Genomic DNA, 12441 nt, shown 5'->3' on the forward strand with positions numbered 1-12441 from the left:
TACCCCTTGACTTAGTCCACATTTTGTTGTATTACAGCCTAAATTCTAAATGTATTAAATATTATTTTTTTCTCAACAATCTATAGAATACCCCATAATGACAATGTAAAAACATGTTTTTAGAAATGTTTGCAAACGTATTTAAAATGAAATACAGAAATATCTCATTTACATGATTCCACTGACATTATGGGGTATTGTGCGTAGGCCAGTGACACAAAATCTCAATTGAATCAATTTTAAATTCAGTATGCAACAACAAAATGTGGAAAAAGTAAAGAGTGGCTTCTGCAGATGTGTGTGTGTCTCTCTCTTTCTCAGGTATCTGCTGTGCGGTGGTGTCTTGTGTCTTCTCTCCCTCCGCCCCCCCCCAGTGGCCGAGTGTGGGACCCTGGTGGGGTCGGCCCCGGGGTGCCTCGGAGGCGCCTCAGCTCCCTGACATACTCCCTCTCCAGTAGGAGCTGCTGCCTCTGGTCCTGGAGCTGATCCTGGAGGCCCCTCAGGGAGTGGGCTCTCTGGATCAATCAATCAATCAATCAACCAACCAACCAACCAATGAATCAATCCATCAATTAATCAATCAATCAATCCATCCATCTTCTGGCTATACCTGGATCAGCTGCTGCAGCTCTTCCCTCAGGCGCTGGTTCTCCAGGGACACCGCTCTAGTGTGGGACAATAGGCAGCGAGACGCCTCCTAGAGGGAGGAGAGGGGATGGGGAGAGGTGGGTGTGGAGGTATGTTTGACCTGTGTGTGTGTACACGTGTTCTTGTGGACGTGCGTACGCATGCGTGCATGTCTATGTATGTGTGTGTTACTCACCCTATTAGCTGCGAGGGCTAGGGCCTGTATTTTTTGTTTGGCCTGTGCTTCGTACCTATAATAATAATAACAATAACAATAATAATAATAATAATAATAATAATACATTTAAACAAAGGAATTTACAGTCATGCACACACACTTTTTTTTCATTTACCTCTCCTTCTCACTGAGGAAGCCAGCCTTCAGGGCCTGCAGGGATTCAGAGTGACGGCAGTGCATACTGGTCACCTCCCTCTCTAGCTCTGCTATACGCCCCAGCTGCTGCTGCTGCAGGCTCTGTTACACACACACGCACACAATATTAAAGCACACACAAACAGCCATGTATATACAGTATACACACACACTCACATATGCATACAGCATGCAAAGGTACCACTAATCTGATATAAGATTATAATAAGATGTGCAATATTAGTAGATCATATATTCTGTACACTCGGTGGTGTGTGAGCAGAGGAGAGGAAAGGAGGGGGAAGAGAAGAGGGAGGAGAGGAGATGAGAAGGTAGAGGAGAGGACGAGAGGAGGCGAGAGGGGGGTGTGGGAGGAGAGGGGGAGGAAGTGTCATACTTTGAATTCTCGGAGCTCAGCAATCTCAATATTTAACAGCGCCAGTTCATTCTCCTTCTCCAGAATCTCCTTCTTCAGCTCTGTTAGGATAGGTTAGGTTAGAGTTAGCTTCCTGCTCTCTCCCCATTGGCCCCTTGCTCTTCCTGCTCGCTCCCCATTGGCCAGTGGCTCTTCCTGCTCGCTCCCCATTGGCCAGTGGCTCTTCCTGCTCTCTCCCCATTGGTTCCTGGCTCTTCCTGCTCTCTCCCCATTGGCCCGTGGCGCTTCCAGCTGACTCACCATTGGCCTGTTCCTGGTATTTGTTCAGAGTCTCCTCCCTCTGCCTCTTCAGGGCCTCCAGTTCCTGGTGGTTCTGGTCGCTAAGGGTGACGATGGCACTCTGACGCTTCTGTGTCCGCTTGGACATGTACGACATGTACTCTTGCTGAGAGGGCGAGAGATGGGGCCAGGAGGAGAGGGATGAGGAATTATATGCATAGTCACTTTACCCCTACCTACATGTACAAATTATCTCGACTAACATGTACCCCCGCACATTGACTCTGTACCGGTACCCCCTGTATATAGCCTCTTTATTGTTATTTTATTGTGTTACTTTTTATTTTATTTTTTACTTTAGTTTATTTAATAAATATTTTCTTAACTCTATTTCTTTAACTGAATTGTTGGTTAAGGGCTTGTAAGTAAGCATTTCACGGTAAGGTCTACACCTGTTGTATTCGGCACATGTGACAAATATTTTTATTTTTTATTTTATTGGGAGGGAGATGGGGAAGAGAGATGGGGAGAAAGAGAGAGTGTCTGCCTTTACTGTCACTCACGCTCTCCATGCGAGTCTGGTTGGCCTCATTCTGTAGGAACTCATTCTCACGCCGTCTGGTACAGCAGCGGAGTTAAGGGAAGTTAAGAAAGTATTGTAGAGAAGCTATAGCTATCACATGAACAGAGGCGGGGTGGGTCAATTCTAATTGAAGGCAGTAAAAAAAAGTAAAATGAAATTCCAATTCAAACATTAAAAAAGGGCATTTTTATATTTATTTTCAATGATAACTGTAATGTAGAAGCTATTTATTTCAAACGTTTCTACATTTTTAAAATTCAGACTACTTCCTGATTTAAATGCTTTCAATTCGAATTGACCCCAATCCTGGAACGGAGGGTAACAATTTTAAAGGGCCCTTCACTTTAACAAAAATGGATGCAGATCAATCCACAACAGTTTACAATTTAGCGGTCTTGTGTGTGACTGTGACAACTAAATCCTGGCTGTCTACCTGCAGTGTGCAAAGTGAAAGCTTTGGGAATCGTCTTGGACTGGGACGCCATCTGCCAGACTTTCTGAACAGGTGGTCTTGTGCAGATGGAATGTGGATCCGCAGTGTCCAAAAACCACTCCCCAACTTCCAGGAATAGTGTTCATAATGTGGCTTTATCAGTGCCTGCTCTAGTGAGGCAGAAACAGATTGGCCATAAAGGCTAATGCCAGTTCAAGCAAATGCCACATGTTCTGGTTCATCTTTAGGCCAGTGGGTCTGTCTAAATTGAATTGGCAGATGTGTTAGAAATGCCCGGGCCGATTTCTGGTTTCACTCTGTCACTGTGTTGAACTTTGTGATTTAAAGGATACAACTTTTCCACTTTCCTCTTGAGGTTGTTCAAGGTGTCGGTTAGCTTGTCATACCTGTAGGTTACAGGAAGTGAAGTACAGAGTCACATGATGACAGACAAGCAGGCAGAGAGGCAGGCAGAGAGGGAGAGAGAGTCACAGACAGATAGACAGGCAGGCAGACAGACATGTCTCACTCTCTCTGTAGCAGAGCCTCTCTGTCAGACCCCGGGTGTTCTGAGTCCTCTACTCCTTGTCCAGCAGTATTCTGCTTAAGGGCAGACTCTCCTTTCTTCTTAGGGGGCATTCTAGTAGCCTACACACACACACACACACACACACTTGTCATCTATAGGGACCATTCTTTGCAGAAACAGTGACATTTGATTGAATGCGCATCATCATCATGTTCCATATCGCTGCTTTGCTGCCCACCACATCTCACCAGTAGCCTAGAATGAGCCCACCATATCGCCGCCCACGCCCGTTAACAAACCCCTTACCAGAGAGCCCTGGGGCACCGAAGCGCTGCAAGTTAGTTAGCTAGCTAACCGCATCAGCATCAGTAATGATCACTGATCAGACTACACTCAACGCTGGCTGACTGTGCTGTTCGCATTTGTTGGCTTAGCTCTCTATCAAAATCAACTTTTCATTGGGTATAAATATAGCTTTGAATACACCTAGCTATAAAGTCTAATTTGATAGCTACAAAAGTAGCAAACAGCTAGATGTCTCACCTTCACGTTTGTCAAAACGTTCCCTTGTTGCCAAGACAACAACACCGACAACACAATTCTACAGGGAAGTCACGTTTACATTTTTGTCATTTAGCAGACGCTCTTATCCAGAGCGACTTACAGTTAGAGTGCATACATTTATTTATTTTTTCTTCATACTGGCCCCCCGTGGGAATCGAACCCACAACCCTGGCGTTGCAAGCGCCATGCTCTACCAACTGAGCTACACGTTCCCTAAAAATGAAAATAATCAAGATCGTAAAGACAGCATTATACAATATAACTACATGGATCAGTCCTAGCCGGGAGTTACAATGTTACAAATGTTCCACTGACCGCATCTGCCCCGCTGCCGAACTTTGACCCATCATTATCACGGTTCAGGGATCTGATTTCACATTTTATTACCGTAAACATCCGCTAAAAAGCGCAACAAACAATCAATCGCCCTACTATCAAGTCTCCAGCGGGCGTATTTGCCAGACAACCGTTTACTTAGGCAATAAACGTTGCAATTTTTATTACATACAGCTCGTTTGTATAAATTAAACATAACTCGTATAAATAACAAATAGCGTGGCATTTTGAAGATTACACATTTTTCATATCGAAGCGCTCACAGACGACGAAATAGTATCCTCCAGTCCTCACACCTTGCATTTGCGTGCAGAAGGCGAGTGCGCCTGTGCGGGGGTTGAGCTAGCTGAGCAGGGAGAGCCAGCCGTGGTGGCACCGATGGAAAGGATGGAAATGGAGAACAACCCCGGTGTCTGACCTGAAAGACGGTACTAGGAAAGCGTTCGGTAGGCTAGGCTACTGCTCCGGCTGGTTGGATTGCTGGAGAGAGGCGAGGCGCACGGTGGAAGCAGGGGCGACACAGACAGAGAAAATGGACGGGAGCAGCGAGTTCCTTTGCGGGGTTGTGGAAGGTAAGGACAATGGTCGTCTGGTTATCTGCTTGTAAGATCTTGTAATTTTCACGGAGGAGAAGTTCAAATTAAATACCATCCATAAAGAAACACAATATTTTCTGTGTTTGTAAAGCTTTGAGATGTGGTAGCTATTGTAGCCCTGTGATCAATCAGGCATAACCTCATATCACAGACGGTTCACATATTCATCTTTATCATCATCAATAATCATCTTAAATTGTGTAATCATTGGTGTCCCAGTCAGCCATCTAGCAAGCCTGTCAGCCAGCCAGTCCAGTGGTTTCCAACTCCAGTCCTCGAGTATCCCCTACAGCACACATTTTTGTTGTAGCTTTTGACAAAAACACCTGAGGTTCGTTCAGTTCGCTTGGACGTTTGCTACGTTGCGGAACGGTTTGTACTGAAAGACACGTTTATCCAAAACGTACTTGAACAGACTTTGAGGTACATTTGCTCCCGTTTGGTGGCGAGGTGTGGCTTAAAACAATGAGTGGCGTATTTAAAGAGCAGTGGCCAGTCACACTACCCAGCTAGCACATTTTGTTATTTTGAAGTTATGGGAACTTATGTTTTTGGTTTCACATTGGTTGTGAGAACGAAGTCATACGTTTCCTGACCTGTAAAACATAACGTTTTTTAAATGTTACAAAAATAGAAGTGAAAATGTAGCCTGTTCTGGAAACGTTTATTTTTAGGTTGCAGGGAGGTTCTGAGAACATTTTACTCTGGTTCTTAAATCTTCCTGGGAGGTTTTATTAACGCTCTGAGAATGGAAATTATAGGTTATTTTTAATAACTTTCTTAAAACTTTAACTGAATATTTCAGTAAGACTTTTAGTAACATGCTTGCTTATTATGATTCACTTTTTTTTTTACTCCAAGCACAGATGGGACACACAAAAATGTATTTCCTTAGACATTATTCATGCGAACACATTTCTTTTTTATTGTGACACGGCATCAGTGAGATTTGAACCTATGATGTTCTGTTCACTATCCATGGAATTAGTCCACTGCGCCACCATGTTTACACATACAAAGCTGTTGATTTTAGTCTATTCCCAGACCCCATTTCAAAGAAACAAGCACTCATTAAGATTAGGTGTGGCTAATTAGTGGGCGTGGCCAACACACCTGCTCACACTTATGGCCTAAACTCGCCATAGCTGAGCATGCGAGTGATTTATTTTAGAATACATTGTTTGAAATTATAATGACCCAACCGAAGCCGGCCGGAGGGTTGTCCACTTTGATGCCTAGCTCAATTAGAACATGTCTTTATTTTTGCGTTTTACTGCTGGCGCTGCAGTCACACAAAATAATCAAAATGTTGTCATTATTCAAAAAAATTTTCTAGCTCATTTGAATTGGAAGAGGTAGCTAAGATTGAGGCTTTACATACATGCTAAATTAGACCAATTAATCTGTTTATGGAAAGACAACATCGCTATCAGCAAAAATGATTGGAGATATGTACTATCCTGCTAGCATAAGGTTACTGCTCCGCCTGTCCCATCCTTTCCACCTGCCTCGCTCTGCTTGCTACGCCCACCCGCTTCTTGTGAGTTTTTCACTTGAACAAGATAGAGGATAGAGAGAGTTTTGTTGATGCTGAGAGCAGAATGTATAAGTTTTTATGGAAAGTTTTCTTTATGTTATAAGAATGGAATTTAGAGCTTATTGATGTTAATGTGTACAATTACATACTGAAATTCCCACAGAAGAACGTTGTTTCTTAACATTCTCTGAACTATTTGAGAACATTCCCAATGTCAAACCAGTTGGAGAACGTTCCTAGAACATTACCAAAATTGAAATGAAATGTAACCATGTTTGAACTTTTAGGAAACGTTATGTTAAAGTAATGAAATACCAAGAAAATAAAGTTATTGGTTAAAGGTTGACTTTAGGAATGAAAAACTGTCAACCTCCGCCACTTTCTCAATTTTGAAACAGAAATGGGGTGTGCCTTTGGTGGTTCATCTGACGACGATAAGTTGCTGTACTCGCCAGAAAAAGTAACTGTATTAGTTGACACCAGAGGTTTTCTATCGTAGCTAGCTAGTTCGTTAGCTAAGCTAGCCACTGTAGCTAGCCAGTTGGCTAATGTTAGCTAACCTAAAGTTAGTAGCTAGTACAACCTCACTGTCTTTGGTACTACGAAGATGAGTTTACCTTAGCTGATTCCACTGCTCTAGTATCTGGGTGGAGAGAGAGAAGTAAAAGTCAGATTCACGTCTCCCCCTTTTCAGGGTCTGCTGCACCCACTCCTCCAGTATTTGTTGACGTCATTTGAGGATTTATTTTTAGACGGAAGCTGTTGAGATCGGTAAGAAATGGCACTTCTGTAGCCAAATCTCGTTCATTCATTTTGTTTTTAAGCATTAAATGACATGTTATGATGGTGCATTGATCACTTATACAGTTTAAAGCTGTTATTTTTGCCCAAAGTCATTCCTTTTTAAATTCCTTAAATGTGCTGAGAATGTTCCAAAACCAAGCACCTATCCTGCACCATTCCCAGAAAGTTGTGGGAAGGTTGTATGCAAAATAACCATAGGACAACCATGCTCTCACCAAGCTCTAAGAAACCTATGGTTCTCAGAATGTTATGTTGCTCCCATTTCTATATGAAGAATTGTATGGCATGCTCTGTGCTGTATTTGCAGATGAGAGGTTGCCTTATAGGCAGGAATTTGTTAGTGTGGTTGAAGTAGCCTTAACGCTGTGTTCACCATTCCATTTCATTTCACCAGTCTGGCATTCCTCCTCAATAAAACGGTCTGTAATGAGGGACATTATTCAAAACTAAATTGTCTGTGATCGGATCACCTTTAACCAATCAGAGGATGAATAGCCTAATTCAAAGCACAGTGATTGAGCATGTGGGATTTTGTCCTAAACACATTGTTTCTGAGGAGGCTGATTGGACCGGTCATTTTTTAACTTATTCCAAACGCCCGTCTATTGGAGAAAGGCCAGACTGATATGTCAAGTGAAATAGAATGGTGAATGCAGCGATCAGGCTGGTTCCACCAGGGTAAGAAATCTATATGGCCACTTCACCGATACGTGTCTGTGAACAATGTACTAATATGAATATAGGTCTGAATGGCAACACTGCTTAATTGTACACTAGCATTCATTTCTCTCTCTTTCGTGTGTGTCTGTTTCTCAGGGTTCTATGGGAGGCCCTGGTCTATGGAGCAGAGGAAGGTCCTTTTCCAGTGGTGAGTACTTAGTGACATAAAGGTGACGTACAGAAAGGTAACATACAGATGTAGGATCTTAATTTGATCACCTTGTTGCAGGATAACTTTCCTGCAATGCATGACATTTTAAACGTGTTGTGTATTAGAGGTTTAAAAAGGCTTCTGAAGATTGTAATTTCCTGTTGCTGCAGGATAATTTTTCTGCTGTAGCAAACTAGCTCAAAGTAAGATCCTACATCTGTATGGTTGACATAGGAGGACATGGAGAGGGATAAGGAGGGTATGATCCGCAGTTGAAACAAAAACAAAGCGGTGGTTGACTTTGTTTTGGTAAAAAGCTGAGGGATGGGCCAGGAGAAATGTAACAACTCTCAAATGTATAGACCGAGCTATTGGTGCAAGGACTCCGTAATATCAAAATGATTTCCAGAAACTGAGATTGACACTGGATCAATAACACTCTCTCCCTTTCTGTCTGTTAGGATGCAGAGGTGGGGGTTGAACACCTATCTGTACGGTCCTAAAGATGATCTGAAACACAGACTACTCTGGAGAGAGGTCTACTCCCCTGAAGAGGAGGGTAAGGGATCTCCTCATCCCTCACTCTATCCATCTCTTCATCCCTTCATTTATTTGTTTACATCTCTCTTTTAGTCCAACTTCCCACCCCTCCATCTCCCCATACCCTCATCTCTCCTCGCTCTGTCCTTTTCTTAATCCCTCCATCTCTCTCACTATTGCTTTGAAGTAAATGTATCTCTCCTGGTGCAATCCTGGTTCTCTCCTCTCCTCCTCGCTCCTCCTGCAGGTCAGTTGCGTACTTTGATAGTAGAGTCAGAGAAGAGAGGTCTGAGGTTCGTGTACTCTCTGTCTCCTGGTCAAGACATTGTCTTCTCTTCTTCCTGTGACCTCTCCCTGCTTAAACGCAAGCTACGACAGGTACACACACGCACCTACACAGACTTGCATGCGCACACAGGCATGCGCACGCACGCACACCTACACCCCTGCCTTACTCTCTCTCCTCTCTGTAGGTGTCAGAGTTGGGTTGCCAGGCGTTTGCGATCCTTTTTGATGACATAGACCACTCCCTGTGTCAGGCTGACAGTCAAGCCTTCTCCTCATTCGCTCACGCCCAGGTTTCAGTGGCCAATGAGATCTACCGATTCCTGGGAGAACCGCCTGTCTTCCTGTTCTGTCCAACAGGTGTGTAGTTGAGATGTGTGTTCTCTCTCTCTCTCTCTCTCTCTCTCTCTCTCGCCTCTCTTTTCTTACTATCCTATTGTTCAGTGGCAGTCAGTGCCGTTTAAGATGAAGGAAGATTTTTTTTCTCTCATTCATATTCCATTCACCCAGTTCAATGTAACAGCAATAGGTTAAGCCTACTTCATGATACTCAGATTTTCCCTATACCCATCATGAGGTTTCTACAACTTAGCCTATGAATGAAAGGACAGAAAGTGACAAATTCAATACCGCCTTGCACACTCTTGACTGCATCTAGCTGATCTAGGGTGTAATCATTAGTACAATAGTTGCAAACGAGAGTTTCTACCGGACAAAGTCAGGTATGTTTATCCCTGTTTCGTTTGCTTCCATTTAAGAAATGTTTTCAACAGAATCGGCGGAATGAATACACCCCTGATCACGCGTAAACACAGTTCACTTTCATAGCAGCCACGTTGTATTCCTTCTCGCATCTATTCGTTTTCCTCCTTTCACCTTTTCCCTTTGCTTGTAGACTTCAATGCACAACACATCAGCTGTATGTAACCAGGTGAAAAAACCTTTCCAAGCCAAACCATATCATAACCGCTACACACAGCCTACATCGTTGTCACCATATTAGCTAAAGTAACATAGTCAGAACTAACGCGTTAGTAAACCCGCTATAATCATGCAGTATCGTTAGTGTACAGTCAGTAAGCAGTTTAGCACTTACACCGGCGGGCCCCGGTGGCAATAAGTTAGTAAAACCAAAAGCTTACCTTGACTTGGAAGAGTTCCAGTGTTGTGTTGGATAGTCATAGCCAGCTAGCTAACATAGCATCCCTCTGTTTGAGTAGGCTAAACTAGCTAGCTGCATTTGCTAGCTAAGTAAGTGAAACGGAAAGTGAAAAAAAGACAGTCTGTCTCTCTCTCTTGCTTTTCCTTAATTTTGGAATAAATTAATTTGTTCAAAACTGTTAAACTATAGTCTTTCTCTCTCTTTGAGTCAACTACTCACCACATTTATGCACTGCAGTGCTAGCTAGCTGTAGCTTATGCTTTTAGGACTAGATTCATTCTCTGATCCTTTGATTGGATGGACAACATGTCAGTTCATGCTGCAAGAGCTCTGATAGGTTGGAGGACGTCGTCCGGAAGTTATCATAATTACTGTGTAAGTCTATGAAAGTGAGTGAGAACCATGAGCCTCCTAGGTTTTGTATTGAAGTCAATGTACCCAGAGGAGGACGGAAGGTAGCTGTCTTCCGTATACACCATGGTGCTACCCTACAGAGTGCTGTTGAGGCTACTGTAGACCTTCATTGCTAAACAGTGTGTTTTAATCAATTATTTGGTGACATGAATATATTAGGTATAGTTTTATCTAAAAAGTATAACTTTTTAAATGTTTTACAATTTAAAACAATTCTGAAAATCACTGAGGAGGATGGTCCTCCTCTTCCTCCTCTGAGGAGCATCCACTGCTTCTCTTCTAATAAAGTAATTGCATACATTGGATACTGATATTATGTTACTCTCCTCTTTCCATCTCTCCCTCGCTCACCCTCCCTCTCTCCTCTCTCTAGAGTACTGTGGATCTCTGTGTTCTCCCAGTGTATCTAAGTCTCCATATCTGATGACTGTTGGAGAGGACCTGCTGCATAACATCTCTATCATATGGACCGGTGAGACAGACAGGCTTTCTATTCTTCTGATAAAAAAAAATATATATATATTCTGTAAATTACAATGATATGGCATGATAATTCCCAATCTCTATCTCCCTCTTTCTCTCTCCCACTCCCTTCCCTCTCTCACTCTCCCTCCCTCCGTCCTCCCTCCCACTATGGTCAGATGACATGAAAATAGGGCTTTGGGCACGCACACCAGTGGTGGGTTTGGCGTTGAAAAACAGAAGCATACGCAGAAAAGTACCTCATACCTACGGTAAAATATGGTGGTGGATCTTTGATGTTATGGGGCTATTTGGCTTCCACTGGTCCTGCGGCGCTTGTTAAGGTCAACGGTGTCATTAACTTTACCAAGTACCAGGACATTTTAGCCAAAAACCTGGTTTCCTCTGCCAGGAGGCTGACAATTGGCCGCAATTGGATCTTCCAGCAAGACAATAACCCCAAGCAGCAATCAAAATCCGCAAAGAAATTGATTAATGGACCACAAAATCTATATTTTGCAATGGCCATCTCAGTCTCCGTACATGAACCCCATTGAAAACCTGTGGTTTGAATTGAAGAGGGCAGTCCATAAGAGCAGACAAAGGATATCAAGGATCTGGAAAGATTCTGAATGGAGGAATAGTCTAAGATCCCTCCCAACGTGTTCTCCAATCTCATAAAACATTTTACAAAAAAAGCCCCAGGACCAGTGGAAGCAAAACAGAAGATAACACAAAAGATCCACCACCATATTTTACAGTAAATATGGGGTTCCTTTATTCTTATGTATCCTTATTTCGACGCTAAACCCACTACTGGTGTGTGTGGCCAAAGAGCTCTATATTCATGTACTCTGACCATATCACCGGTTAAAATCCAAGTGCCAATGCTATTTAGCAAATTCCAGTTGTTTAAAGTTGTTGGATAACATCAAAATAGAGCTCTTTGGCCATGCATACATTTACATGTTTACATTTTAGTAATTTAGCAGACGCTCTTATCCAGAGCGACTTACAGTTAGTGATTACATACATTTATTAAAACATTTTCATACTGGCCCGCCGTGGGAATCGAACCCACAACCCTGGCGTTGCAAGTGCCATGCTCTACCAACTCAGCTACACAGGGCCCTACCAGCGGGCAGAAAATATTATTTATGGAGGAAAGGCTTTCGGAGGACGCACGGCTCTCGACCTTCGGCTCTCCCGAGTCAGAGTCTTGTCCCAGCGCTGCAACTCCCATACTAACTACTAATTGGATACCACGAAATTGGGGGTAAAATAATACAAATTAAAAAAATTATAAAAAGAAAAAATAATGGCACTTGATCCAGACAGAAACTCAGCTCTGGCTCTGTTCAATCGTTGGGCAGCTAATGAGTTCAATATCATTACATTTGACATTTGTTGCGTCACAATCTTTCTGAGACAGCCATGGATGCTTTAATGAATCAATTATACAATCGTACAATCAATTAGACTTTTTTTTTACCAATCTAACTACATAACAACATAATGGTAATCATTTATACAAATAAAAAGCCTTTCATGGACTAACACTCGCACTTTACTCTTTTCCCTCTCGCTAGCTCTGACTTTGCTGAGAGTTACCTTAGAGGAAAAATGTACTTACTATGACTGTGATATGTGGGTGTCTCACCTAGCTGTCT

The 12441-nt window shown here is 42.8% G+C and overlaps 2 protein-coding genes across 6 annotated transcripts in view; one reads left to right on the forward strand and one right to left on the reverse strand.

The window, feature by feature from the left end:
• Positions 1 to 250: 250 nt before the first annotated feature.
• ccdc166 (coiled-coil domain containing 166) lies at positions 251 to 6938 on the reverse strand. Of its 4 annotated transcripts, none has more exons than XM_041882600.1 (10): positions 6851 to 6938; positions 3201 to 3319; positions 3025 to 3078; positions 2219 to 2273; positions 1677 to 1821; positions 1398 to 1477; positions 981 to 1102; positions 824 to 878; positions 611 to 697; positions 251 to 515 (listed from the first exon to the last, which is right to left on the reverse strand). In XM_041882600.1, the coding sequence occupies exons 2-10, from the start codon at positions 3308 to 3310 to the stop codon at positions 318 to 320; spliced, it is 906 nt and encodes a 301-aa protein (XP_041738534.1). In that variant the 5' UTR covers positions 3311 to 3319; positions 6851 to 6938; the 3' UTR covers positions 251 to 317. The 4 variants fall into 4 exon arrangements, with proteins under 4 accessions (XP_041738534.1, XP_041738536.1, XP_041738535.1 ...); XM_041882602.1 differs by lacking the exon at positions 6851 to 6938 and adding an exon at positions 4397 to 4474; XM_041882601.1 differs by lacking the exon at positions 6851 to 6938 and adding an exon at positions 3744 to 3882.
• Positions 4592 to 12441, forward strand: part of si:dkey-183c6.8 (protein O-GlcNAcase) — a 47333-nt gene continuing 39483 nt past the window's right edge. The window contains exons 1-6 of one of the 2 annotated variants that reach the window (XM_041882598.1): positions 4592 to 4672; positions 7854 to 7905; positions 8370 to 8467; positions 8696 to 8826; positions 8922 to 9093; positions 10683 to 10781. In XM_041882598.1, the coding sequence (XP_041738532.1) occupies positions 4633 to 4672; positions 7854 to 7905; positions 8370 to 8467; positions 8696 to 8826; positions 8922 to 9093; positions 10683 to 10781 (592 nt within the window). In that variant the 5' untranslated portion in view covers positions 4592 to 4632. Of the gene's footprint in view, positions 4673 to 6907; positions 7005 to 7853; positions 7906 to 8369; positions 8468 to 8695; positions 8827 to 8921; positions 9094 to 10682; positions 10782 to 12441 lie in introns of those variants that run through there. The other variant, XM_041882599.1, reaches the window with a different exon arrangement.

The sequence above is a fragment of the Coregonus clupeaformis genome, chromosome 8 (assembly GCF_020615455.1).
Source record: "Coregonus clupeaformis isolate EN_2021a chromosome 8, ASM2061545v1, whole genome shotgun sequence".
NCBI lineage: Eukaryota > Metazoa > Chordata > Actinopteri > Salmoniformes > Salmonidae > Coregonus > Coregonus clupeaformis.